This window comes from Chlorocebus sabaeus, chromosome X (genome assembly GCF_047675955.1).
Source record: "Chlorocebus sabaeus isolate Y175 chromosome X, mChlSab1.0.hap1, whole genome shotgun sequence".
NCBI lineage: Eukaryota > Metazoa > Chordata > Mammalia > Primates > Cercopithecidae > Chlorocebus > Chlorocebus sabaeus.
The window spans coordinates 45,605,107-45,630,906 of record NC_132933.1 but is presented as its reverse complement, the minus strand read 5'-3'; the positions used below and the strand labels follow the sequence as shown (position 1 = coordinate 45,630,906).

Here is a 25,800-nt window from a genome sequence, read left to right as displayed (position 1 = left end):
GGATGAGCTTGATTCCTCTATCCAAGCTGAAAGTGGTTCTGATTTGGCAGCTAGGTTTACAACAAGGGAGACACAATCTCCTCTCCAGACTGAGACATTTACTCAGAATTCATACTAACCTCTTCCCACGTAATACAGGGACCATGTGCTGGTGAGGAGGAAACTAGGTCTGCAGCCTGGGTGGGATTCACTTTCCCTACTCAACTTCAAGGCCTGGCATGACCCACCTCTTGCTTCCAGAGGAGGGGGATGGTGAAAACAGTCATTAGTTCTTTGTTATGGGTGTTGAGTTGGGGGATGATCTGCCTCCTTGGCCAAGCTTCCTGCCCTGGAGACAAAGAACAAGGAGGGGAAGTGCAAAGAGCTATGCCTGGAGATGTGGACTTTCTCATAGCCTGTCTCAAACAATGAGTGGGTGCTCCTAAAGAAGGCTGGTTTTGATTTTTCAGCTGGGGTCCCTTTGCACTGGAGAGGTTAGGAGCCACCTGGATGGATGACAGCCCTAAAGATGGAGCACTGCTGCCCAGTTTAGATTCCCCATGGACACCACTGGAGCCTAATGAGGTTGCCAAGGGAGCTGGTCCAGCAGCCTTGCAGAGGAGAAGGGGCATGAAGAAAAGACTCCGTCCCAGGCTCAGCAAGAGATCCCATAGCCAAGATACGCACAGCAGGCCAGAATGTAAAAATCAATTCACAAAGACAGCAAGAATTAAGTCTAGACAGAACCCAACTGAGTGAACTTGCTGGTCTCTGTGGGCTGCAAGAACCAGAGAAGCCCCATCCACTCAGGTTGCCACTAGCTTCAGCCATGGTGACATGGCATCAGCTGCAAGCCTACTGTGGCTGGCTCAAGGGTCTGGGACTTGTCCCTCCGGCCTCTGACTGCCAGGCTAAGAGCAGTACAAGCCTCTCCTATCCTTCCCTTTACCTACTGCTTGGCCGCTGGCAGAGTGCACCTGGCTAGCTGAGCTCTGTTTTCTTAAGTGCTTGCTGAGCCAGAGAGGAGAGAGGAGGGAGGATGGACTCAGGGAAGGGAGGAAGGGCCAGGATGCTGGCCTCCTGAGGTAGCATAGATTCTCCATGAATACACTGCTGCCTATGATAGGTAGCAGTGCTGCCTCTTCCAATTCTAGCACTTCTGGGAGTCATTTCTCAGCTCACACTTCCCTCCTGTGACAGATACATAAATCCTTGGCTGAAGAGGCTGCCGTGCCCCTTCCTGTCTCAGATGTGATTTTCCTCAGATGAATTGCGCCACCTCCTTCAGACTCACACGGGTCAGATGATCAGACCAGGCATTGCGATACAGCCATCAAGTTATAGTGAGGAAGAAGGGAACTATCGTTTTCCTGGGAACTTCTTGGATCTGTCTCCCCAAGTCAAACTAGGTACCATTATGCAGGCCCCTTAGGTCTTCATGGACAAATCCACAGCATACACAACTATATGACATTTTCCAAAGACACACAGAAATGACTTCGGTATGCTTGAAAATCAACTCCCAAGTATTTCCAGGTGGCTTCTCCACTTTGTGAAACAGCAGTGGCAATACTTGGTTTCAGCTTAGCTTCTCCCTACATCCAGTTTCCTCTAGTTTCTGTATACTCCAGGGGTGCAAGCTTATTTTCATATCAGCCCAAATAATTAAGAAGGAGATCTACTGAAAAATATTAAACTCATGGTGCAATTTTTCTTCCTTTTCTTTTCTTTTTTCTTTTTTTTTGAGACAGAGCCTCACTCTGTTGCCCAGACTGGAGTGCAGTAGTATGATTTTGGCTCACTGCAACCTCCACATCCCAGGTTCAAGTGATTCTCCTGTCTCAGCCTCCCGAGTAGTTGGGATTACAGAAGTGTGCCACCATGTCTAGCTATTTTTTTTTTTTTTTTGTATTTTTAGTAGAGATGGGGGTTTCATTATGTTGGTCATGCTGGTCTCGAACTCTTGACCTCATGATCTGCCCGCCTCGGCCTCTCACCGGCTGGGATTACAAGAGTGAACCACTGCGCCTGGCTCACTATGGTGCAATTTCAAAGCTAGCTAGACATGACGTTTCTCCTACATTATCTCTTATTTTGGATTATCCATGCCACGTGACCTATGTCACCCTAGCCATGTGAAACTCAGCCATACTTGGATTTGGAATCCATGTGTGAATGGGTAATTTATTTTTGAAAAAAACTATCTTTATGCACTACTTGGGCTGGTATTAAAGTGATCCTGCACCCCAGAGTTCCCAGAAACTAGCTAGAAGGTCGGTGGGGGGCAGCCTGGAATTTTGTGATTGCTGTAGATAATCCACAAAATGAGTAATGAATATAGGAATAGTCAAAACTCTACCCAGATACAAGAATGGGGCTATGTGGGTAGGCAGCTAGCAGCAGAGGCTGCAATGAGTTGCTAGCACACAATTTAGTATCATTAAGGAACAAGCATGATCCTGGATGCTCTAAATATGAAAGAAGCTTGTAGGAATTATGAGGTCATCTTCCTTCTCTATTCCATGGTCATTGGCCACTAATGAAATCTTACACAGCTACAGTTTCCTGTAAAACAGCTAGCTCAGGGGGTTAGGGCAGGTCATTGGGTCCTCTGCAGTTCAGTTAACCCATTTATGACAGAGGTTGTGATGTTTTGTGTGTGTGTGTGAAAAATCAGACCTTGGCGATAACCTTGAGCAGTAGGACATAAATAACTCCCACAAGTTTAGTGTTCCAATAATGGAACACCAGGCATAAATGGGTTAATTTTGCTCCTTTCCTAACCTGCTATCTTGCAAATGTGTGTCACTGATCAGAGGATGGATTGGGGTGACTGGCTAAGGGCAAAGGTTTTCATGTCACAATCTCAGCTGTTACAGAGGACAGAATGAAACCTCTGGTGGATAACTTGGACATTATCTAAAAGATGGAGAAATGAAAGCTAGTTCAAAGTTTTTTCTTTTAAAAAAAAAATGGATTTAGCTAATTTGGAAAATAAGACCGACAAGGGACGGGATAACTACAATTTAAGCATATTAAATTTATTGCGCATAGGAAAGCTGGAGGACAGAATTAGGAGGAATAATGTCAGAGAGCAGAAGTTGTTAAACACTGGAATGTATGACCAAAGGACTTTGTGGTATTTCCTTTCTTGGAGGTGTTTGAAGATCAACTATCTCTGCTTGAGGCTTTTGCTGAAGACTGTTCAAGGGACTGGCCAACACAGGAAAGACACACAAGGCTCCCGAGGTGTAACTCAGCCAGAAGGCAGGAGACCAGACCCAGAACCTTCATCGCCTTTGTGCTTCCCTCCAGGGCTCGCCTTTGTGAAATCCACAAGGTGAGCCCTGGGAGGTAGCAGGACTAATAATCATGTTTTGTATCACAGGGAATGGAAAGAAGTGAAACAAACATGTTTACACACAACCTATCATAAACTCCTGGTAGAAGTGGGAACCCTCTTGTATAGTCTGATTTTGTACATATTTCCCACCAAATCTTATCCGAATCTGTCAGGAAATCAGAGCAAGTCCATGTGAAATTGCCACAGTGACATATTTCCTGTCCTTCTACTGTGGCTTTGTGCATTCAAAGAAATATTGTAACCTCTTGATTTGCTTCCTGGAAATACCTCCCTTAATTTGGGTTGAATAAAGCCTGTGAACAATGCCAAGAAGAAATCAATGGAGGCTGGTGAGGACAGACCCACCAATTCTCCAGTGCCTATTTCCCCATGTCTGCCAGGAACATGGTAGAGACAGTGCCTTCAACCAAAGGAAAGGCCTGCTGCTAATCTGGAGTGTTGAGTGTCATGGGGCACAGCAGGACACTGGGGATATAAAAATAGCAGGTTGCTATTACACTTGGAAGAAGGCTGTCAGAGGGGGACTTCAAGCTAGGTATATATGGAAAAGACCATCTCAAACCATACTATACGGCTCCTGTTACATATCCTCTGGCCCCTCTTGCCACACGTCTGCTAACACACAGTGTAATAGCATGTCCTTGACTCCAGTTACTTGTCTACCACTTTTAAGATTTTTGCCTTATCTGAGTATTGTTATTTACTTAATATTTACTGTAAATTAACTTTAAGCAGATTCCCTTTTTTAAAAATGCCTCATCCTTAGAAATAATATTTTTTTAAATCATGGAGTGTATGTGTTAGCTATATATTCCCCCAATACATGTTAAATAAATAAATAGCTATAAAAATAGAAAAACGAAGTTAGTCCACGTACCATCTAAAATCATCTTGCACACCACCAGCGTATGTTTACCACACTTGGGGAAACAGTGCTCTCTGTATAGTGCACACAGATGGTCCCCACCACCAACAAGCACGGCTTTATTTCCTTCTCCAATGTAAAGCCGGCAGGGCTTTAGACTGCTCCAAATGGCCAGGATATGGTCCTGAGCCTGCCTCCCTCCCTCCTTCCTCTCAGGGCCAGGGCACTGGCCGTTATTATTTTTCTCCTTTCAGGTGACAGCCCCAGCCAAGGCTGGGGTTTGCAACAGAACACAGGGCCCTTATTCCTGGTCAAGTGTTCCTTCCCTCGAGCTATTTCCCTTGCCGAGAATTCCACATTAGACTTCACTCAACTCGGCCAGTGCCCTCTGTGGAGTGGACTTCCTCTGCTTTAGCCCCAGGGGCTGCATTGGCTGGAGTGCCCCATGCCCACATCAGTGACCTGCCTGTCCACGCCAAGCTCACATAGGCCCCTTGGAGCACGTGGTGCCCCCAGTTGGGAACTTGGTCTTCCCCAGGAAGCCAGGGGCCACTCCCCTCCTTCTAGAGTCTGCTCCCCGGTGTTCAGGAGACAAAAAAGGCCTTCAGTGGAAACATGAGAGGAGGGACCAAAGCATTCTGTGGGCAAGATGTGTGCTGATTTTGACTAAACAGACGGACAGTCTAACAATCAGGGCCAACAAACAAGGGAAGTATGTAGATTGCCTTTGAGCTGAAGCAGTGTGTCCACCCTCTGGGAGTGCTTTAGAAGAGATTCTTGTAGCAGCTGGGAAGTTAACATCCTTCTGTGGCTTACAACTTAGTTTGTTGTTGTTGTTTAACAGATAATCATCCCTAATCCCTACCCCACTCCCAGGTCTAATGTGGGAGGTCTCAGGGTCTCTGGATACAAAGTCCTTACAGGAGTGGAACTGCTCTGAAGGAGGCAGGGCTGAGGCCAGGGGCTCCACCCACCCAGCCCACAGGTGTCCCCCGAACATCTATCACCCACTTGGAGATGCCTTCTAGTTAGGAGGAGCTTAGCTTGAAAATTCTCTGGTGAGGAATACAAGCCAGGTGATGAACAAAACCCTACAAACTTTAAAAGAAACGTATAGAATCTTATTTTCAACCTTGTTTCCATATGTAGCCCATATTTGGTGAGGGCTGTGGCACAATCTACCTCTCCTCTTTTTGTCCTCCACATACTCTCCCCTTCCCCTTCCCTCCCTCATATTCACCCTTGCCTCTGCTCTCATACCGCAAACTCTCTTCCCTTTCCCCCTTTCCCCTCCCCTTCCCACAGCCCCTAAGGTGCCAAGGAGGACCCTAAGGGTTCTTTGAAAACCATTGTCCTGAGGGAATTCTAAGATCCTCTCCCTTAGGAATCTATAATTGATTAACTTCCAGCCTGGGCAACATGGTGAAACTCTGTCTCTACAAAAAAAAAAAACAAAGAAAAAAAAAGTTAGCCAGGTGTGGTGGTACACAGTCCCAGCTACTGGGGAGGCTGCTTGAGCCCCGGAGGTGGAGGTTGCAGTGATCTGAGATTGCACCACTGCGCTCCAGCCTGGGCGACAAAGCAAAGACCCTGTCTCAAACAAACAAAACAACAACAAAAGATTAACTGAGTGGCCAGAAATCACCCAAGAAATTATTGTTGAAAGAATGAACAGAGCCAAGAAGAAGGAGGGCTAGCAGGGAGGGAGGAGACTGTGCAGTAATGAGCACACTAGGACTGTGGGCAGGTGTCTGGACAGGTGGAGGAAGGTTCTTCATCTACTCACTCTCACCATCACACTTTGCCCAGCAGTGTTAGATACTGGTGGTTATGTGGTTGGAGGAGCACATTGTAGATGATCTGTGATATAGGGAGCCCTGATATATCATGCCTAGCCTGGAAAGGCACTCTCTGGTTAGTGGAAGGTCACCTGCTATGGTTTAAGAGACTCTCACCATGTAATCCAAAGAGAGATGACTGATTTTGATGTAATTTTAATGCAGTGAAATGTACCAGATATCAACACCCACCAGATTGGCTTTTGGTAGCTCATCTGTGCATTATTTGGGGGAGAGTAGCTGTATATAGCAGCAGTCAGATTCTCAAAGGGACCTGCACTGAGTCATGCAACAGTGGGTCTGGTGAGAGTGGGGATTTACAAAGAAAGGAGGTTTTCAGAAAGAGGGCCAGACCAGTCTCTCTTTGTAGATTTGCTTTTTAAATCTGGACATCACTATCTGAAAATCCCTCACAATTCAATAGAGAATTTCTGCAAAGACATACGTAAAGAACTCAAGAAATTCATTCTGCATTCAGCGCTTGCATTTTGGGGCACATGGGATCACTGGGAGACATGTGGTTAAGGACCTTATTAACAACTGCACATTAATGACACCTCCAAACACCCAGATTTTCGTTACTAACCGGTTCCAAGCCCATCATCCTTGATTTTTTTTTTCTTTCTTTTTGAGATGGAGTCTCGCTCTGTCGCACAGGCTGGAATGCAGTGGCGCAATCTCGGCTCACTGCAACCTCCACCTCCCAGGTTCAAGTGATTCTCCGGCTTCAGCCTCCCGAGTAGCTGGGATTACAGGTACAGGCCACCACGCCTGGCTAGTTGTTGCATTTTCTTTTTTAGTAGAGATGGGTTTCACCATGCTGGCCAGGCTGGTCTCAAACTCCTGACCTCAGGTGATCTGCCCGCCTTGGCCGCCTAAAGTGCTGGAATTACAGGCGTGAGCCACTGTGCCCAGCCCATCCTTGAGTTTTGAAAATAGACCTTAATGTTCTGTTCAGCTGGGACCCCCTCTTGGGGTCATGACTCTTACCTATGTACTACCTTCTCATTCTCTTTCTTTTGTCTTGTTTATGTGAACTCCCTCTCCCTGCACAATACCATTCTGACATTCTGGGATTCAGTGACTTACTCATTCAAGTTTCCATGCATCCCATCCTCACATATCAAGACTTTAGAAACATAGTCTTCCAGAATATCTGCGTTGAAAGAGACCCTACAGACCATCCTGTCTCTCCCCTCCCCCATTTTGTAAGTAGGCAAAGCAGCCCACAGAAGGGCAAGAGTTACTTACTCAAGCTCAAGCATCAGATTGGTGGCAAAGTCTGGACTCGAACCCAAATCTTCTGGATCCAAATCTGACCCACTTTCTACCACCTCGAGCTGTAGCTCCTCCAGGAACGGTACCTCCTCCCCAAGCTCTGGGTCCTCCCCGAGTTGGGGTTCCTCCACGAGCTGGGGCTCCTCCAGCCTTTCCACCTTCATCTCACAGCTGCCTAAGCCTTGATTACCTGGCTGGGGTTGCTTCCCTCCTTTCTTTTAGTAGAGCGCGCTCTCACGCTCTGGCTCTCTCCTCTCTTGCTTGCCTTCTCTCCCTTTCTCTGTAGCTGCCGGGTTAGGGCAGGACAACTGGAAACTCTAGGCTCAGAAGAAAAAGTGCTCAGGGAGCCTCAGGGCCAGCCTGGGCTGGCTCGGCTGTTGGGGCGGGAGGAAATTCACAGTCCTGAGTGTCTTCAGGAGCTCCCAGGCCCTGAGGGAAGACTGGAGCTCCTGGGGCAAGCGCTGCCCTCGGGATCTTCTGCCGAGACCGGGCCAGTTTCCTAAACTAACTCTCAGACTGAAAGGGAGGGCCGGATCCTCCGGGACAGCCCAGACGGCGGCTCTGCCAGCCAGCCCCTGTGGTTGGAACTTTCAAAAAGACCAATGTTTCAGCAACTGATTTCTTTTCCAACCCGAACAGCAGGCCTTTCTGTCCCCCTTGCATGACTGTGGCTGTGGCATGCAGCCCCAGCCTGAGCAGAAGCAAGATTCCAGGGCTGGGGCTTCATAACACCCAAACCATTGGTCAATTCCATTAAACAAAATCAAATTTAAAAAAAATCACCATTTTTGGCATCAGGTGTACCCAAAGCTGGTCTCCTGGCATGGAGATGTTGTGTACCTACTGGGATGGGATGCTGCATAGCCGTCTAGAGACGAGAAGTCAGAAGATCATTGGATCAGAGCATCAGGAGACATGGTTTCCCTTTGCAGCTAGTCACTAATTGGTTGTTTGGTTTGGGGCAGGTACCCACCCCACGCTGGGCCTCAGTTTCCTTATCTGTAATGGGAGAGGGTCAGGCAGATGGCTGAGAAAACTCCTACCAGTACTGAGCCTCTGCGTCTCCATCTAAGGTGCATGTGGAGGTACAAGGTGTGGTCACCAACCCTGAAAAGGGAGAGGCTCAGGAGCTTGAAGAGAACGTCCTCGGGCCCACTGTCCTCTGAGATCTTCCTCAGTTACTAGCAATGCCAGTAGGGCACCTTCGTGCTTTCTGTAGGTTTTGATCTCTGGTAAAAATTTCAAAGTTCTCCACAGCTCCCCACCCTCCCCTCCCTGAAGAAAGGAAACCAGAAGTGTTCTCAGTCATTTATACCTGAGTGTGAATGAAGAAAGTTGAGAGAGCAAGCCTTGACAGGGAGAAAGCTTGCCAGGCTGGGTTTCAGGTGTCATCTGGCTCTGTGCAGAAGAGGGTATGTGAGTGACAGAGCAAGAAGAGGACGGGTGAGAGAAGGATTTCGTGAGAGAGGGAGGCAAGGCCAGTCAGATAAGGTTTTGTTCTGGTACCACATTTGACTTGGCTAATACTAATAAAGAGACACTCAGTGCTTTCTAGGAGCATCGTCTCACTTCACTTTCCCAACCACATCACCACCAATTTCTAGTGGAGGAAACTGAGGTCTAAAGAGATTGTCACTTGCCAAGGTCACAGTCTGTCAGATGTTGTCTATTAGACGCAAAGCACTTGTGCTTCATGATCGTATACTGGCTAATGTCCTCTGCTCCTTGGTGGCCTCTCCAGGGCCTTGTGAGAGCAGAGAAGCCCATCCTAGCTCCCCACAAGGGCTAGAACTTCTTGCCCCTCTGAAAGAGGGACAGGGAAAAACAGAGTGGGGCCCCACCTCTCTAGGATCCTGGCTCCCCAGGACTGGGCTCCTGCTCAAAGGCCCTGGGGCACACTTTGCAGCTAATACTAGAATATACCAGGAAAGCCTACCACATTTAAAGAGGAGACGGAGGACATAGAATTTTGGAGACATGGCCACTGCTGGGGGTCAATTTCAAGTGCAATTTTCACTCATTAGTTCTTTCTTCTCTTCACTGACCTCCATCTTGTACACCTGGCAAGTGATGAGCTCTTCACAGTCTTCCTGATCCTGATTTTCAGCTGATGAGCCATTATGACCCTTAGAGAGTCACTTGCCTAAATCAAGGCTGTCTGATCTTAGCAGTGAGAAAATTTCCCTGCTCCTATCTGACAGGGCTTCAGTGAGCCAGAGAAGCTTCAAAATCCACATCTTAGGGCATTAGCAGTGACTGGGTTCATTTTGCCTTTCCACTACTGATTTTTGGGCAAGAACCACTCACAGCAGGGTACTTGCAGTGCCCCATGTCTTTACATGATGAATTTTCTTTTGTGGATTTTCTAATTCTGGGTGAAGTCCCCTTAGCCTGTGTTCTCCCGACTTCCTGCACTTTTCCTTCATTACCATCAATTGTGATGATGTTGTTATTTGTGTAATTACTATTTGATGTCTGTCTCCGCCACCAAATTGTAAGTTTCCTGTGGCAGGGATCCTGCCTGGTTTGTTTGCCACTGTACTCCTTGCATTTAATTTAATTTAATTTAATTTGTATCGCCTATGTCTAATCTTGTTTGTGTGCTTGAAGAGGAAAACATTCGCCTCTGCAACAAGTACTTGGAGTGGGCGGCCTTACTCCAATGCCCCCAGCAGAGAAGTGTGCTCTAAAATTGTTAAAATGTAAAAGATAGGGGACCCCCTTGAGACTAATTTATCCAGGAGACAACACAGCTGAAGGATGCTACAAGGGGCCCTACCAGCTCCTCAGTCCACTCTCCCACACTTTTCCAGTTACAGGAGAATGTATGCTAGTTTTACTGACTTATCTCCAGTGGAAACGTCATTGACATTTTTATTATAAAAGTATTTTCATGAAAACACCTTCATCTTTCACACATACACTTTCTTTTTTCTTATAAGCACCTGCTCCTAACCTCTTTGCTTTCCCCACCTGTCCGTCCACTTTTGGCCATGGTCCTTATAAAATCAGGACTCTCACACTTTTATCCAATTCTTTATCACTACTGTCATAACCTTCCCCATATGTATAAATTACATACAACACCCCTTGGTAATTTTGTCCAGCTCCTCTGAATGCTTGTAGTCAGGAAGTTCTTTCTGCTATCTAATTTCAATTCTTTATGCTACAATGTAGGCCTGTTTCCTCTTCTTCTCTTCCCAGTGTGGATGGGAAACAGCTAGTCACCATCTCTGAGTTGTGACTTTTCTTGTATTTGCTTTTAAAAAAAAAAAAACAAACCTGCACATGTACTTTTCTTTCTTTCTTTCTTTCTTTCTTTCTTTCTTTCTTTCTTTTTTTCTGAGATGGAGTCTTGCTCTTGTTTCCCAGGCTGGAGTGCAATGGCATGATCTTGGATCACTGCAACCTCTGCCTCCCTGGTTCAAGCGAATCTCCTGCCTCAGCCTCCCAAGTGTCTGGGATTACAGGTGCCCACCACCACACCCAGCTAATTTTTGTAGTTTTAGTAGAGACGGGGTTTCTCCATGTTGGCCAGGCTGGTCTCAAACTCCTGACCTCATGATCCACCCACCTTGGCCTCCCAAAGTGCTAGGATTACAGGCATGAGCCACCATGCCCGGCCCGTACTTTTCTTATGTTTGAAGATTGACCTCTCTTCTTGCTCTCTACCACCTTCCACCCCACCCTTAAACTTCTCGTAGATCAATATCTTAGTTCCTTTCGCTTTGCCCCACAGGTCCCTAGAGTCCCATGTTTGTCTCCTGTTGGCTAAATAAGTCCTGTTGGCCTTTTCCTGACACTTCACAATCAGATTCCCTTGGATCACACTGGGCTGTTAGCTATCACCTGCTTTGCCATTGTGGAGGGCATACCCACCATTTGAGAGAGGGGCTACCTCTCTCAAATGAACACTCCTTGGGGCCCCTTGATCAATTTATTTGTCCTTCCCAGAAGAAAGTCTAGCCTTCCTCCTCTTCTTCATTCAGGCTGTTTTTCAGCCTGGATAAATATCTGATATTTGCAGCCCAGAAAATTTACACCTTGGGCCCCAGAAAAGTGCAGCCTGAAGCTCTGTGCCCCACTGCCTCTGTACAATGAGAAGCATTCATAACTCAGAAGGAAGCCCGCAAAGGGAAAAGAAAACCCAGACAACCCCCCGTTTCTTTTTCCTTTACAGTAAATAATTTACAAAAACAAATTTTCCTTCCCACAGGCTATACCCACTTTATCACTGGTCCCCAGGGCTAGCCTTTACACATTTCCATACTGTCATGGACTATTTTTAGCAAAGGATGACATTAAATACTAGTTACCCCATGAGCTTCAAACTCATCTCTTCCTCTTGTCAGAAAATTGTCAGTCCTCCCCTTTGGGACCTGCTGGCTACTCATGGCCTAGAGATATTTCCAGGGGTGTGAGAACTACCTACGTGGTATGGCTTCAGGGGTTCCTCAGAAAGTCTTCTATCTGAAAATATCACCTTTGGCCTGGGTCTGATTATTAGAATTTCAGTGCTAGAGACTCATTTCTTTAGCTCAAATGTAACTTCTCCAGGAAGGCTTTTCTGAACCTGTGTTATACTCTTTGACAGAAGTCTATTCCTTTTCTCTCTTGGCATCTAGTTTGTAACTATACTTTATTAGCGTGACTATCTGGTTAATGCCTATCTCCCCCACTCCGTGGACTACTCTATGACAGCTTTCGTGGGTTTTCCATTATATCCCCAGTACCTGCCACTGAGTCCGGCACATGAAAGTGTGCAATGAATATTTGTTATTGACTGAAGCTATTCATGAACTTAAACATGAATTCTCCAGAGTACTGGTGGGAAAGGATGTGGGCACAGGTGTGTGCAAGACACTAACCTGGGGAGAGGGTCCCAGAGAGTGAGGATGGAACGTTGACCATGAACAACACCTTTTTTCCCCAGTTTACCTGAGACTGCTTCCTTTTGCCACCCTGGTTCTGTCTCCCTTCCTGTCAACTTGAGGCTTCTTACCTTTCTCAACCCTACCCTGAGGCTTTCATTTATAGGGTATCTGGGAAGCGGGTTTGACCAAGGTGCAAACAAGGTTAAAATGCCACCCTGCAGGGCCATCAGCAACTTTTTTTTCCAGAGATACTTGGGTGGATTGTCTATATATTCTCGTGGTAGCACCTTGACACACCCCTGCTTCTGTTACCCACCTCAGAAGGGGCCTCATGGAGACCGAGGCCAGAGATGCACAGATAGGAAGTCACAGCCTCCAGGCTCCTCTGGTGCCCACCCTCGACTGCACCCCTTGGTTCTACCCAACTCAACTCTCCTTGTTCTGCTGGGCTTTCTCCAGGATAAAGGGAAGGTGCCTCCCTACTCATAGACCCCGAAGGCCTCTGCCTCCCCAGGGCTAGCCCAGGTTGCCAAGGAGAGGGTGCTAGGGTCCGGCTTGCCCTGTGTCAGAAAGGCGCATTGAGGGGAGGGCCAGAGTGGGCCTTTCTCTCTTATTCCTGAATCAGTGGTGACTCTGGCTTCCAGCCTGGAAGGAATCAAAAGTGTCCCCACCCCAGGTCAGCCCCTTCCTACTCAAGAGCCCTGCTGGACTAGCGAGGTTCTCCTCCCTTCTCCTAATCTGAAAGCCCTGCTGCTTTCCATCGTGCCAAAGCCAACCCATTCTTTGAGGCCCTGCTGGAAGCTGCCGCCATAAAGAGACTCTCCCTTCCTAGTTTGCTTTGGCACCATCCAAGCTCCAGACCTGCGGACCCCGGGAGCAGTAAGCTTAAGGCCTTTCCCTTAAGGAGCAGGAGGCTGGACCAGGTTTGCAGAGGCCTGCAGTCACGCCAGTGCTTTGTTCTCCATTGAACTTGGGTGTAGCTGCTCCACTCCTACTTGCTATACCCTCAGTTCCTCAGGGCCCTAGTCCTAGCCTCTGACGTCTCCTGTGTCCTCTACAGTGATTAGCAGGATAGGCATTCAATAAATCCCCAGTCGGTACTCAATACATAGCAGGCCCTTAGTTAATAAATGATAGATTGATTAATTGAAGTACTTGGTCGCTTTGGTAGAAGGTCGAATGAGGTGCTGCCATCATTCATTTATCTGTGCACCTGGGCAGGCAGATTATGTTGCCTTAAAACTGAGCAGTTCTTTTCTTATTATTTATTTCTTTGTTTCTTTTTCTTTTTTACTGCTATAGCCTATGAACCAAAAGGGCAGACGGGATAGGGAGAAGAAAGGGGCTGGAAGCCTGGGAGGAGTCCCACAAAGGAAAATTCTGCATCTGCATCTCAGGTCCCCTAATTTTCACTGGATTCTGTGATCTGGGGGGCTAGGGGTGCCAAGCTCTTCTGAGCCCTGAGATGGTAGTCTTGAGCTTGTTCAAGAACTTATGATTCAGCTTTGGATGCAAATCATGCCTGCTGGTAATTCTCACACCACCTTTTTGACTTTGTTTCCCTGTTTCTCCTCTCTTTCTTGGAGTGGAGAGCAGTGTCCCCACCTACTCACGACCTGTGAGCCATTTACCTGATGGCAACACATGTGAGACAGACTGGGGCAAAGACAAAGGAAGAGAAGAAGAGGAGCTATTGGTTTAGTCACAAACCTTGAGCTAGTGGAATATTAGATTGATGGGGATATTCTGTGCTGTAGATAGTCACATTCGTTATTAGAGAAATCTGTCATAGAATCTGGCAATACTGACTTCACTGGGGGCTCAGTTCCACTAAGCCGGTAATGTAATTTTCTGAATAGGCCAGGCAGAGAGCTAAGAATTATTGTGAATTCAGGTCAACCTGGGGATTTTGAGACTTCATGGAGCATGGACTGGAAATTGGCTCTTGAAAGGCCTTCCTTTAAACAGCTCCTCCATCTTCTGGTAAACCCCCTCCAGCTTCTGGTAAACCCTTTCACCTGGTGTCAGTCAGCCTGGAGTTTCCACTCCCCACCCCCCCACAACTCCCCCCACCCCAGCCCACCCAATAGTTTCTGAACCAACAAGCAGATACAAAAGGAAGAGGGACTTCTGCGACCTGTTCTGGGGCCTCTCCATGCACCACGCAGTTTCTTTAGCAGTGCATTATCAGGTGATAGTAGGTTCCTCCCTGCCACCTCCAAAATGCCTCAAGCCAAACTAAGTCCACTCCAGCTTGCCTGTCTGCTTACATTTACTGCTGAATGTGGAGGCTGAGTGTGGGGCCGGGTCAGGCTTTGCGGCCTGGCATTTGTCTCTGAGCAGACTGCTTGCCTGACACTGGGGAGAGTAGGCTTTTCCTTGGGAAGTATGATGAGCTTGACTTGGACCCCCAGCAGGCTTCCAAATGCCTGCCCCCAGGGAAGCCTACCACTGAGTAAGCAGAAGTGTGATGCCTCAGTAACCTGGCTCTGTTACATAAGACATGCTAGTTATGAGTCAGGGCCCTCAGGCTGGCCTAGGCCCAGCCTAGTCTGGGAGTGAGGCTAAACGGCAGCACTGAAGGAGGGGTGTCTTGGGAGTGGGGTAAGCCAGGAAGGAGCTGCTGGAGTTGCTTCCTTTCCTCTCACTTCTCACCCCCTTCTTCCTTAGGGATAGCTCTAGCCAATCAACAGCCTAGATAGCATGGAGTGGGAATCCTGGCCAGACCCCTAAGCTGTGAACAGCTGCTCTCCATCTCCCCTGAAGAGAAGATTAGAGGAAGTGGGTTGAATACTCAAGGCTATTCTGTGAGTAAAGTCTTCCTTCGAGGAAGGATGGGGAAGGTCCCTGTGGTGCACTGTCCATAGGCAGGGGCCCGATTTCTGGCTGGACCTATTTGAGGACAGTGGCTTCCAGGAGAGGAAGGCCAATGGTGAGCCTGGGTCATCAGTGATCCAACCTGCTTCCAGCTCTTGTTTTCCCTTGGGCTAGTGCCTGTACAATGGGAAGCTTCCCATTCAGTCTTCTGTGCTGGCTGGGATCTTACTGCCTCTTACAGTTTCCAGAAGGGCCACAGCTACTTTGGGGCAGGAATTTTCAGCTAGAAGGTACAAGTGAACTTACCTTGCCTACTGATAAAATTCCCTCCTGCCTGGAATAGCATTGAGAAAAGCTTGTTTTCTGCTCTCACAGATCGCATCTTAGCCCCACTCCAACTCTAGTTAAGCTGGATTTCAGCATGGTAGACAGTGGCCTCCAAAAGATATTTTTTCCCTGACCTGACTCTTCATCAAACCTAGGTTGCCCTGAAACTGGGATCTAGCCTTCTGGCCTTCATGGGGCTCCTTCTAGCCCGTGGGGTTCTATGGAGGGCCTTCTCTGCCAAAGCTGTGGTAGTACAGCAATGCCCTAACCCTTGTTCCATTATTGCAGACTTTGGGACAACACAGTATGTTCTGGGCCATTATTGCTCTCTTTATTTAAAAGGAAATTTCATCTTTCTGACCCCTGTGGTCATGGAATGCTCTCCCTTGAGTTCACTGAGCACACAAAATACCCCATCAAATGAACCCATGTTTTAGTCTCAACTTAGCACATTGGTTTTTCCAGGGCTCAAGAGGCTATTGCACGACACCAACCAATTGGTTATGTAAACCCAGCCAGCCATGGCAGATTATGACTTTACAGTTATCTTTAGGGATGGCTCACATAAGAAGAAGAGAAAGTTCAGGTAGGAGCAGAATCACGATGAGCCAACAGCGCACCACCACCACCAGGTACAAACATGGCCAACCTCATTCCTCCCAACCAACCCACCAGTTGGGGGCAAGAATTCTGCAGAGTTCCATCACCCAGGATACCTAGAGGTCTTGGCAGTCTTGGCCAGATACATCCATCTCCATTTTACTCAGACTCCCTGGTCTTCAGGACCTGATCTGGAAAGGAGCCAACCCTCTACCTGGAATGGAGAGTTTGTTGGTTTATCTGCAAGTGCAAATATAAGCAGGAGTGTTAACCTTCTCTTCAGGCAGGGAAGAAAACTAAGGTCACCCTGGAAAGCATTATTTACTGAGGTGTGGACTCAGTAAATAATAGTCCACTTCTGGCAAAAACTGAGGAGTAGATGAAATTCAAGCTCTGTGCTTCCCACCTTTCTTTAAGAGCATGAACTTTCCAGATCTTTTGAACTCTCATGCTGTCCAGGCCCCATGCTGTAACAGCCCAAGCTAGGCCTTCCATGGACTCCAGCTCCATCTCTCTACCTCTCTCCTCCAAACTTCGCTTTGCCACATTCCAGTCCCTCAGGACCCTATTCCCAGTGAGCTGTCACCATGACTGGAGGTCTGATAAACAAATCCATACAAAGTAGTTAATGGCAAGTAATGGTGTCACATGTTACTCTTTTAAAAGGTACACTAGACCTTGGCCATTCATGAGAGATACACACTAAAACTTTTGCCAGTCTCCAACTGATGGATGCAATCTCTAAAGCATGTCATTTCTCCCATGAAATGTCTATTTCCAAGTAGCACCATCACTTTGCTAAACTTTGTAGCTTTCTTTTCATTGTAATCAGTAGCACCAGCAGCTGGCTTAGAGAGGGAGCATTCTCCTCAAGGAATGCCCTGAGACATTTGCTCATTTTATGACAGGTTCCTACGTATGTGTGGACTACGAGAAGCAGACCACAAAATTGTGTTGAAAAGTAGGTGCTAGGCCGGGCACGGTGGCTCAAGCCTGTAATCCCAGCACTTTGGGAGGCCGAGGTGGGCGGATCACGAGGTCAGGAGATGGAGACCATCCTGGCTAACAAGGTGAAACCCCGTCTCTACTAAAAAATACAAAAAACTAGCCAGGCGAGGTGGCGGGCGCCTGTAGTCCCAGCTACTCGGGAGGCTGAGGCAGGAGAATGGCGTAAACCCGGGAGGCGGAGCTTGCAGTGAGCAGAGATCCGGCCACTGCACTCCAGCCTGGGCGACAGAGCGAGACTCTGTCTCAAAAAAAAAAAAAAAAAAAAGAAAAGAAAAGAAAAGTAGGTGCTGGGCAATGCCACTTCTAGGTACATACCCCAAAGAATTAAAAGCAGGGACTTGAACAGATACTTGTACACCAGTGTTCATAGCAGCATTCTTCATAATAGCCAAAAGAGGGAAGCAACCTAAGTGTCTACTGACAGATGAATGGATAAGCCAAAGAGGTATATCCATACAATGGAATTTTATTCAGCCATAAAAAGAATGAAGTACTGATACGTGCTACAACATGGATGAAGTTTAAAACATACTGAGTGAAAGAAGCCAGACATAAAATATTGTATGATTCCATTTATCTGAAATATCTAAATAGGCAAATCCATAGAGACAGAAAGTAGAATGGAGGTTACCAGAGGGTAGTGGGAGGGGGAAATGGGGAAATGGGGAGTTATTGTTTAATGGGTACAGAGTTTTTGTTTGGGATGATGACAGCATTTTGGGAATGATAATGGTTGCAGAACATTGTTAATGTACCTAATGCCACTGAATCGTACACTTAGAAATGGTTAAAATGGCAAATTTTATGTTATATCTATTTTACCACTATATATATATGTACTATGTACAATATATACATATAATACATCTCTCTCTTTCTCTTTCACACACACACACACACACACACACACAAGTAGATGTGGGGTAGGGCACCAGGCTCACTCATTGGTGAAAGGACTGGTCCCCACATACTAGCCTCCTAACACATGTGATTCACATCTGTGCCTCAGCAAAAAGACAGTTTCTTACAAGTCTGAGTTCTCATGAAGTATCCAAACCATGAATGTCAAGTTTGCAAATGCATTTGTGCTTTTAATGGAGAATGTCCCTTAATCCAAGAATGCCTATTCTTTGTCAGACCACTAGGCACTCAGGAAATAGTTATTTTAAATTACTTTGGGCTATGAAAGGACTTTTGAAGCTTGATACCAAAAGCAAAAATCACAAAGGCAAAGAATGACAGGCTTAACCACACAGAAACCCAAAACCGCTCTACAGCAAGTAACTCCATCCTCAAAATCAAATGGTAAATTAGTTGACAATGGGTTGCAATCTCTAATACAGGGTTTCTCACAGTGTGGTCTACATACCAGCGGTGCTCTGGGAGAGGAATTTTAGATGGTACATGGACAGAGAACTGAATCTTAAATAGTATGAACTTAGGCACTTTACTGCAGCAGGCAGCCACTCAAATCATGCCGTGTGAGTGGCCACAACCTCAGAAGCCAGGTCCAGGAATATACATTATGAAATTACTTGTTCTGAGACTCACTTAGAGAAGCACAAATAATTTCTGCACAATTTTTTCTTGAAAACCTGATTTCCGAATCTTTATCCTTCCCCTTTGTTACTATATTAATAGGAGTATTACATGAATTAGCACACATAAAGCAATTAGAAATGTTTGCGGCCGGGCGTGGTGGCTCAAGCCTGTAATCCCAGCACTTTGGGAGGCCGAGACGGGCGGATCACGAGGTCAGAAGATCGAGACCATCCTGGCTAACACAGTGAAACCCCGTCTCTAATAAAACTACAAAAAAAATAGCCGGGCGAGGTGGCGGGCGCCTGTAGTCCCAGCTACTCGGGAGGCTGAGGCAGGAGAATGGCATGAACCCGGGAGGCGGAGCTTGCAGTGAGCAGAGATCCGGCCACTGCACTCCAGCCTGGGCGACAGAGCAAGACTCCGTCTCAAAAAAAAAAAAAAAAAAAAAAAAAAAAAAAAAAAAAGAAATGTTTGCTATTTTTATCATTTTCTGAGCATTTATGTGTGGGAACCATTTGGGGCCAGGTCAGAAGCTTAAAGGTAGAATCCTAGGGTTTTTAGAGCTGGAAGGGAAATCGGATTCAGAGTATTTCAGATCACACTTGCCAGGTATGCTCTGGGGTCAAAGGTAGAATAGAGCTGATTAAGAGGTTTTGGGTAAAATCTTAGAAAAAAATTTGAGGTTATAGCAACAACAATCACAACAAATACTGCCAAAGCTCCCGTTCCAGGTTTTTATACCTTACAGGTCAGAAAAATTAAGGAAGGCTCTTCAAATGTCAACTTGGGAAGATTTTTCATATGCTACGTTTAAATTGGAAACTTCTGCTGTTTGCCCAGAATATTCTATCTCCCTCCTAAGTTTTCCAGTATTAGAAACATATTCAAATGACAAGGGGGAGTCCCCTAACAATAGGGTGACCAACCATCCCAGTTTCCCTAGGGCTGTTCCAGTTTGAGCATAGGCAGTCTGTATCCCAGGACTGGGATGGTTGGTTTCCCTATCTAATAAGGACATTTTGACCATTTGGAAAGGTTCTGAGCTCACATTTACCTCTGCTTCATAGACAATTCTGAAGTGTTCCAAGAATTTCTTTAGCATTAGTTTAGTTACTGAGTGTTCTTAACAATTCTTTCTTCATAGACAATTCATGCTCTGCTCTTCATTGTGAGGCATTGGGCAAGATACTTAATTTTTTCCAAGCCTCAATTTCCTTCTTTATAAAATGAAAATGCATGATAATAGTACCCATTTGGTCCGGCGCAGTGGCTCACACCTGTAATCCCAGCACTTTGGGAGGCCGAGGCTGGTGGATCATTTGAGATCAGGAGTTTGAGACCAGCCTGACTAATATGTTGAAACTCCATCTCTACTAAAAATACAAAAGTTAGCTGAGTGTGGTGGCATGTGCCTGTAGTCCCAGCTACTGAGGAGGCTGAGACAGGAGAATTGCTTGAACCCAGGAGGTGGAGATTGCAATGAGCTGAGATCATGCCACTGCACTCCAGCCCGGGCAACAGAGCAAGACTCCGTCTCAAAATAAATAAATTAAATAAATAAATAAATAAATAAATAAATAAATAAATAAATGTACCCGTTCCATAGAGTTGATGTAAATATTAAATAAGATTATGCAGATACATTGTGAATGTTCAAGAAGTGTTAGTTATTAATCTATTATGGTTATTAGTTACATAATACAAGATTAAAGGGATGGTGTTTAAAATACACTTCTTCCCCAACCCAATGGTGTACAGGTACCATTTACATAACAATAGGCTGCATGCCCATTCTCACTGATTCATATGTATATACACAATACTATCAGGACTTCCATCAGGCTAGGAGAGTTACTGCATGCGGTTAAAAGGAAGGAAAACAACTTTTAAACATTAATAAGAATTTTCTAGCACAATATAAAGTTGTAAAATCTTTACAAGGGACCACGTCAATATTTAAGTAGTCATCCAACTAAAGAAACCTTTATTGAATATTGGCTGTATAACTAAAAGCCAAGGGAAAACCAAGCAAGTAAAACACAGGCCTGCCCTCAAATTACTTATACTCTTGTATTCCAAGGAAACCAAGAACGAAGCTGGGAGCCAGGGACAGGTCAAAGCAGACAAACCAGATATAAATCAAGAATGTGCCCTGCCCCCTTCTTCCTAAGAATATAGGAGGCCTCTCGGCAGAGGAATGGACTGCAGGAGGAGGGGTGGGGAGACTAGCTTCTCCAGCAGGAGAGGCCTTGAAAGTTGACAAAGGAAAAAAGCACCCAACAGGAACCTGAAATGTCAAATCATTAAATTGAATAGAAGTAAAAACGATGACTGAAGTATGATGATAGAAACCCAGGGAATTTAATGAAATAACAAGGGAAATGTCCACTTAGGAGAAGGCTGTCCACCCCACATATTAGAGAAGCCCCATGACTAGCAATAATGGTCTTCTAGTTTGCTAATGGAGCATGTCATACTGGGCAAAACCTAAACCGAATTCAGAATCCCCAGTCTCTAAGGTCCCAGTTGTCAAGGAAAACAAGAGGGAATCAGTGGCTCACGCCTGTGATCCCGGCACTTTGGGAGGCTGAGGTGGGCGGATCGCTTGAGCCCAGGAGTTCGAGACAAGCCTGCGCAACATGGCAAGATCCCGCCTCTGTAAAAAAATAAATAAATAAATAAATAATACAAAAATTAGCTGGGTATGGTGGTATATGCCTGTAGTCCCAGCTACCTGGGAGGCTGAAGTGGGAGGATTGATGGAGCCCAGGAGTTTGAGGCTGCGGTGAACTGTGATCACGCAACTGCACTCCAGCCTGGGTGACAGAGTGAGACCCTATCTCAGGAAAAAAAAGAAAAAAAAAAAGGCAAGAGATTGCTTTGTCCTCTTAGAACTATAAGACTATTACCACAGGACCCTGTTACTCCCCAGCCTTAGCAAAGCCTGAGAGCTTGCTGGTTAGCTCCTCAGTGGTTTTGAACGCTGAGTGAGTTGCTCTGATCGAAGGAGACAGGGTGCTCACACACATCTTTCCTACAATTTGTGCTTCTCCCTCAACCAATACCTATAACGCCACCCCCCTACATCTCCACCCTGTAGCATTTCCAGGCTTTGCCAGAAACCAAGGGTCACTAAACTCGTATTAGTGGAGTAGATGACAAAGGAGGTATTCCCTTTCCAGAAACCCAAACAACCAGGATGCTCCCGACGTGTGGCACAAGTAAACACTATGATCTCAGGCTTTTAGCCTCACACTTCCCTCACCCAGGTTTGATCCTCCTAGGCCCAGAACCAGAGGAAGCGTCCCCTCTCACACTTTCCTAAAGCCTGGAGTGGCACTTTCTCTCCCAGTTGAACAAATGCAAATGCTACAAGTGCTTTTTCCAGGTTTTTCTACTATCCCTCCCCTGCTGCCACTCTCCAACAGAGACAGGCGGGATCCTTAGGAGCCTGTTAGGGTTTTCGCTCCGCAGGATTTCAGCATCTGTGGGCTGAATACACTTGTGGTAATCTTTCACCAGAAATGAAGATTCCCTCAAAACCTTTCTGTCCGCAGCCTGGTTTATTTTATTTTATTATTTTTTTAAAAATCAGCCTGGTTTATTTTAGACAATGAGATAATTTGATGCCTAAAGTGAAATAATAGATGAGAAAGGGCTTCAATGGTGTCGAAAATTCCCGAGGAATACGACTTGTTATAATAACACTAACGAGGTTAGCAGCCCTGCTTGTCTTGCCCAGAACCACTGGGGCTGGGCTGAGGCGCAGGCGATGGTGGATTTGTCTCGGGGCAAGGGAGGCAAACCTGCTCTTAGCATTAAGTGAGGATAGCGCCTGCCTTTCTCGATTGCTTTTAAAATTTCCTATTTGAGCCTGCTTGCATTCCAAATATTTTGTAGGTGCTCAGAATTTCTTATCACTTTGGGCACATCACCTGCCTGCAACCTAGAATCTCAGAGCTAAAAGGAAACTTAGAGAGACTAGAGCGGTCAGGCAACTTGCTCAGGCTCATACAAACAGGTGAAGTCATAACTTGTACTACAACCCAGGTCTCCCATAGCGGCGATGTCTTTCTTTTACATAACCTGTGTTGTTGAACAAGAATAAATCCTCCCTTATACACTCACACACACATGCTGGTGCCCTATCCTGATGGCGCTAAGGACACTAAATCCATGGCTGGGTTTCCTGATGTTGTCTGCCCTGCCTCTAAATTGCCTCAGTTGTTCCCAGAGACTGGTTCTTGCCAGGGTGTCTCAAACTGAAGGACAGCAGCCGCCTTGGGTCTTCCCATTGTGTTTTTCCCTCCCTTGTCCTCCCCTTGCCTCCCCAGCAGGATTTCTAGAAAGCTTGACCGGTACTCCAACACACGCTTGCAACGACATGGATTCATCCGCCCTCCTGCCACACATAGTTCTTGAGGCACTCAAGGTGTCCTAGGGTGCTCTCTGGAGTTGCGCTTAGCTTACATTTGAAATTGAAGGCTGTGATCCATGGAGGAGGCGAATCCCTCCCATCCAGAGGCTCAAGAAATTCTCACAAGTCTCTGATTTTTAAAAATTTTCCCCTCCCCCTCTCCCACTACCAGCAGTTTAATTTGTCTTGACATTTTGCTTGCCCTCACTGTCAGTCAGGGCAACTCAGTAATTTTAAAGCCCTTGCAGTTTCAGTCTGCGTTTGCACATTTAGAAATGGGCTTTGGAGAAGGGTAGAACTTGGAACTCAAGGAGACCCCATGGCAGAATCTCCAAAGGGGCTATGGAAATGTGTGCATTTGAGGAGGGGGTACTTTCAGCTACCTCCAAACTATCTGGTGTCTGCCCACCTTCTAGGCCCCAGCGTCCCCATCAGAAAGCCTTTGCAGGCACCTTTCAGAATAGGGCTTGCACCTGCCAGGCCTCCCCTCAGCTCCGCGGTACTCCAGGCAACCTCAAGGTCCAGTCACTGCAGCCTGTGAGTCAGACCTCCCCAGTAACCCTCGTGAACTTCCTAGGTGCCCCTTTTGTCAGAGGTGAGGGTGCAGCAGAGGCTGGTGCGAGCAAGGACTGAGTTCCCGCCGTGTGCCGAGCCACCCACCTGTGGAAGAAGAGCAGGATGGAGAGCATGGTCTGGTCGATGTTGCGGTTGCATATGCCCTCGTTGATCAGGTAGCAGGGGTCGCGCAGCACCGGCTCTAGCGAATCCTGCCGCATTATGCTGTTGAGCTTGTCGGTATTGAGGTTCTCAAAGACCAGCTTTTCCTGCAGCTGCCGAAAGTTGCTCACTGTAGGGCTGCCCGGGTTGTTGTTCTCCCCGCTGTTGCCTCGCTGGAGTCCGCTCCGGTGGGCCAGGTCCAGGCAGCAGTTGCAGCAGTCGAGGCCGACAGGTGAGCGACAGTCGAGCTTGGACTGGGCCATCTTCTCAGGCTCGGAGGTCGCCTGGCCTGCGAGGTCAGGGGCGGCTGGCAGGTGCGCGCCCGCCGGGCTGGCCTGAGGGGACTCCAGGGTGCCTAGAAAAGACAAGCTGTGAGGAAAAGAGTTGGAAATTAGCGCCTAAAGCCAGCCACCCTCGGCTCGGCCCCCTTCTGGCTGTACTGCTCCGGGTGCGAATAGAAACAGCTGGACAAACAGCTCTGAGCAGATCCTTCGGGCTCACTTCCTCCTCTTCCTCCTTCTCCTCCCCCTCTTCTTGAGGCCGGGGCCGCCCCCCTGAGGTGCCACACGCGGCCCCAGCGCAGTCCCAAGTTGCCCAAGTGTGAGCGGGGATTGGGGCGGACCTGTGGAGGCAGGAAGGGCGGGCAGCAGGGCAGAGGGGGAGCCGGGGCGCGCCCTTGCTCCCTCCCTCCTTTGCTCCCTCCCTCCTCGGTTTGCAGGCTCTCCGGTTCTCGGGTTCCCCTGGGCTGTGACGGCTGAGCGGTGGCAGGAGCTGAGAGCGAGTGAGCTAGTGAGCGATCTGCACACCCGAGAGTCAGCACTGGGATATGACAGCATGTAAATTACCCTAGAGGGGCCGGCGGAGGACGCTCCTCCGCCGCTTCTCCGGCGGGCTGGCGGGGGCCCCGAGCGGGCTGGATCCTGCCTCTCCACCCCTCGCCCCGCCCCGCCGCACCCTCGTGCCCTGGCACCCACGCTGCCGCTCGCACCCTCGCCCGCGCTCCTGGGAGCCGGCCCGGCTCTCACTCTCTCGGCTAGCCGGACGCTTCGGTTCAGGCTCTTTCAGCGCTCATGGCGCATCCTCCGCCAGAAATACGCACGCAGCCCACTCGGGCTGCCGTGCCCCCCTAGTGGCCTGGTCTCGCGGGGCTCGAGCTCAGTGTGAGAGCAAATGTCTCTAGTCTCACCTCGAATGGGTCCCCCTAGAGAAGAGACGACGCCCTCGAGAGCCCCAAGTGTTGTAGCCTTAAACCGCCGCCCTCCAACCAACCCCCCCCCCCGCTTTTTTGAGGGGGAGGCGGCGTGTAAGGAGAGTGGTTGCCTCAGTAGAGAGAGAGTGCCAGGCACACATCAGGAGTACCCAATAAATGCCGTAAACAAAACTCACAGAAGCACGCTCAAACTCTCCTCAGTTTCTGTCTCTTTCTGCTTACTTAACGATATCGTCACCTCCTTTCCCCGGCTCGCTGTGTCCTCTCTTCCCTGAACCCCTCAGAGGCAGTCCCTTTCCCGGCTTCCCTCTGCCCCTTCGCCGTCTCTCCTCAATCCTCCCCTTCCTTCTCTCTGCTCTTCTGCTCCCGCTCATTTCACTATTTCCCTTATTTTTTCTCTTTTCTTTTTTTTTCTTTACCCATTTCCTCTACTTTCTCCCCCATTTCCATTCCTTTACCTTTCTTTCCTTGTTTCTTTTCTCCTTTTCTCTATTTCCCCATTTCCCCTTTCTCCCCTTTCCTCTTTTTATCTCCCCCCCCCGCCATTTCCCTTATTTTATTTTCCCCTCATTTCTTACTTCAGCACCCCTCTTTTTCCTCACTTCACTTACCTTCTCCTATTTCTCCAAATTTGCTGTCCTTCTCCTTTTCTGAACCTCACCTGCCACCTTAGTTGATCTCTGTCTGTCGTTACCCTTTCAATAGATGTAGCGATTGCATGTTCACAGGCCTGAGGGGCGTACCCCAGCTCTGTAAGATGGAGGGATGTTCGGGCTGGGCAAGTGGGTTTCCAGGGTGTTTCAGGACTCAGAGACTTGGAATACTTTAAATGTATAGGATTAAATAATTATTAGTGCCTGAAAAAATTAAACTTTTCATGATGTTCAGTTTTCACGTAAAACTGACTTACATTTCAGTCAGTACTCCCCACCCCGCATCGGCTCCTTCATTCACAAGTCCGGCC

At 47.5% G+C, this 25,800-nt stretch overlaps 1 protein-coding gene across 2 annotated transcripts in view; it reads right to left on the bottom strand.

Moving 5' to 3' along the window:
• The window catches only part of TSC22D3 (TSC22 domain family member 3), a 63,413-nt gene extending 38,877 nt beyond the window's left edge, over positions 1-24,536 (bottom strand). The window contains exons 1-2 of one of the 2 annotated variants that reach the window (XM_007992511.3): positions 24,249-24,536; positions 23,570-23,995 (exon numbers count right to left, since the gene is read on the bottom strand). In XM_007992511.3, the coding sequence (XP_007990702.1) occupies positions 23,570-23,889 (320 nt within the window). In that variant the 5' untranslated portion in view covers positions 23,890-23,995; positions 24,249-24,536. The remainder of the gene's footprint in view (positions 1-23,569; positions 23,996-24,248) is intronic. The other variant, XM_007992507.3, reaches the window with a different exon arrangement.
• Positions 24,537-25,800: the final 1,264 nt, after the last annotated feature.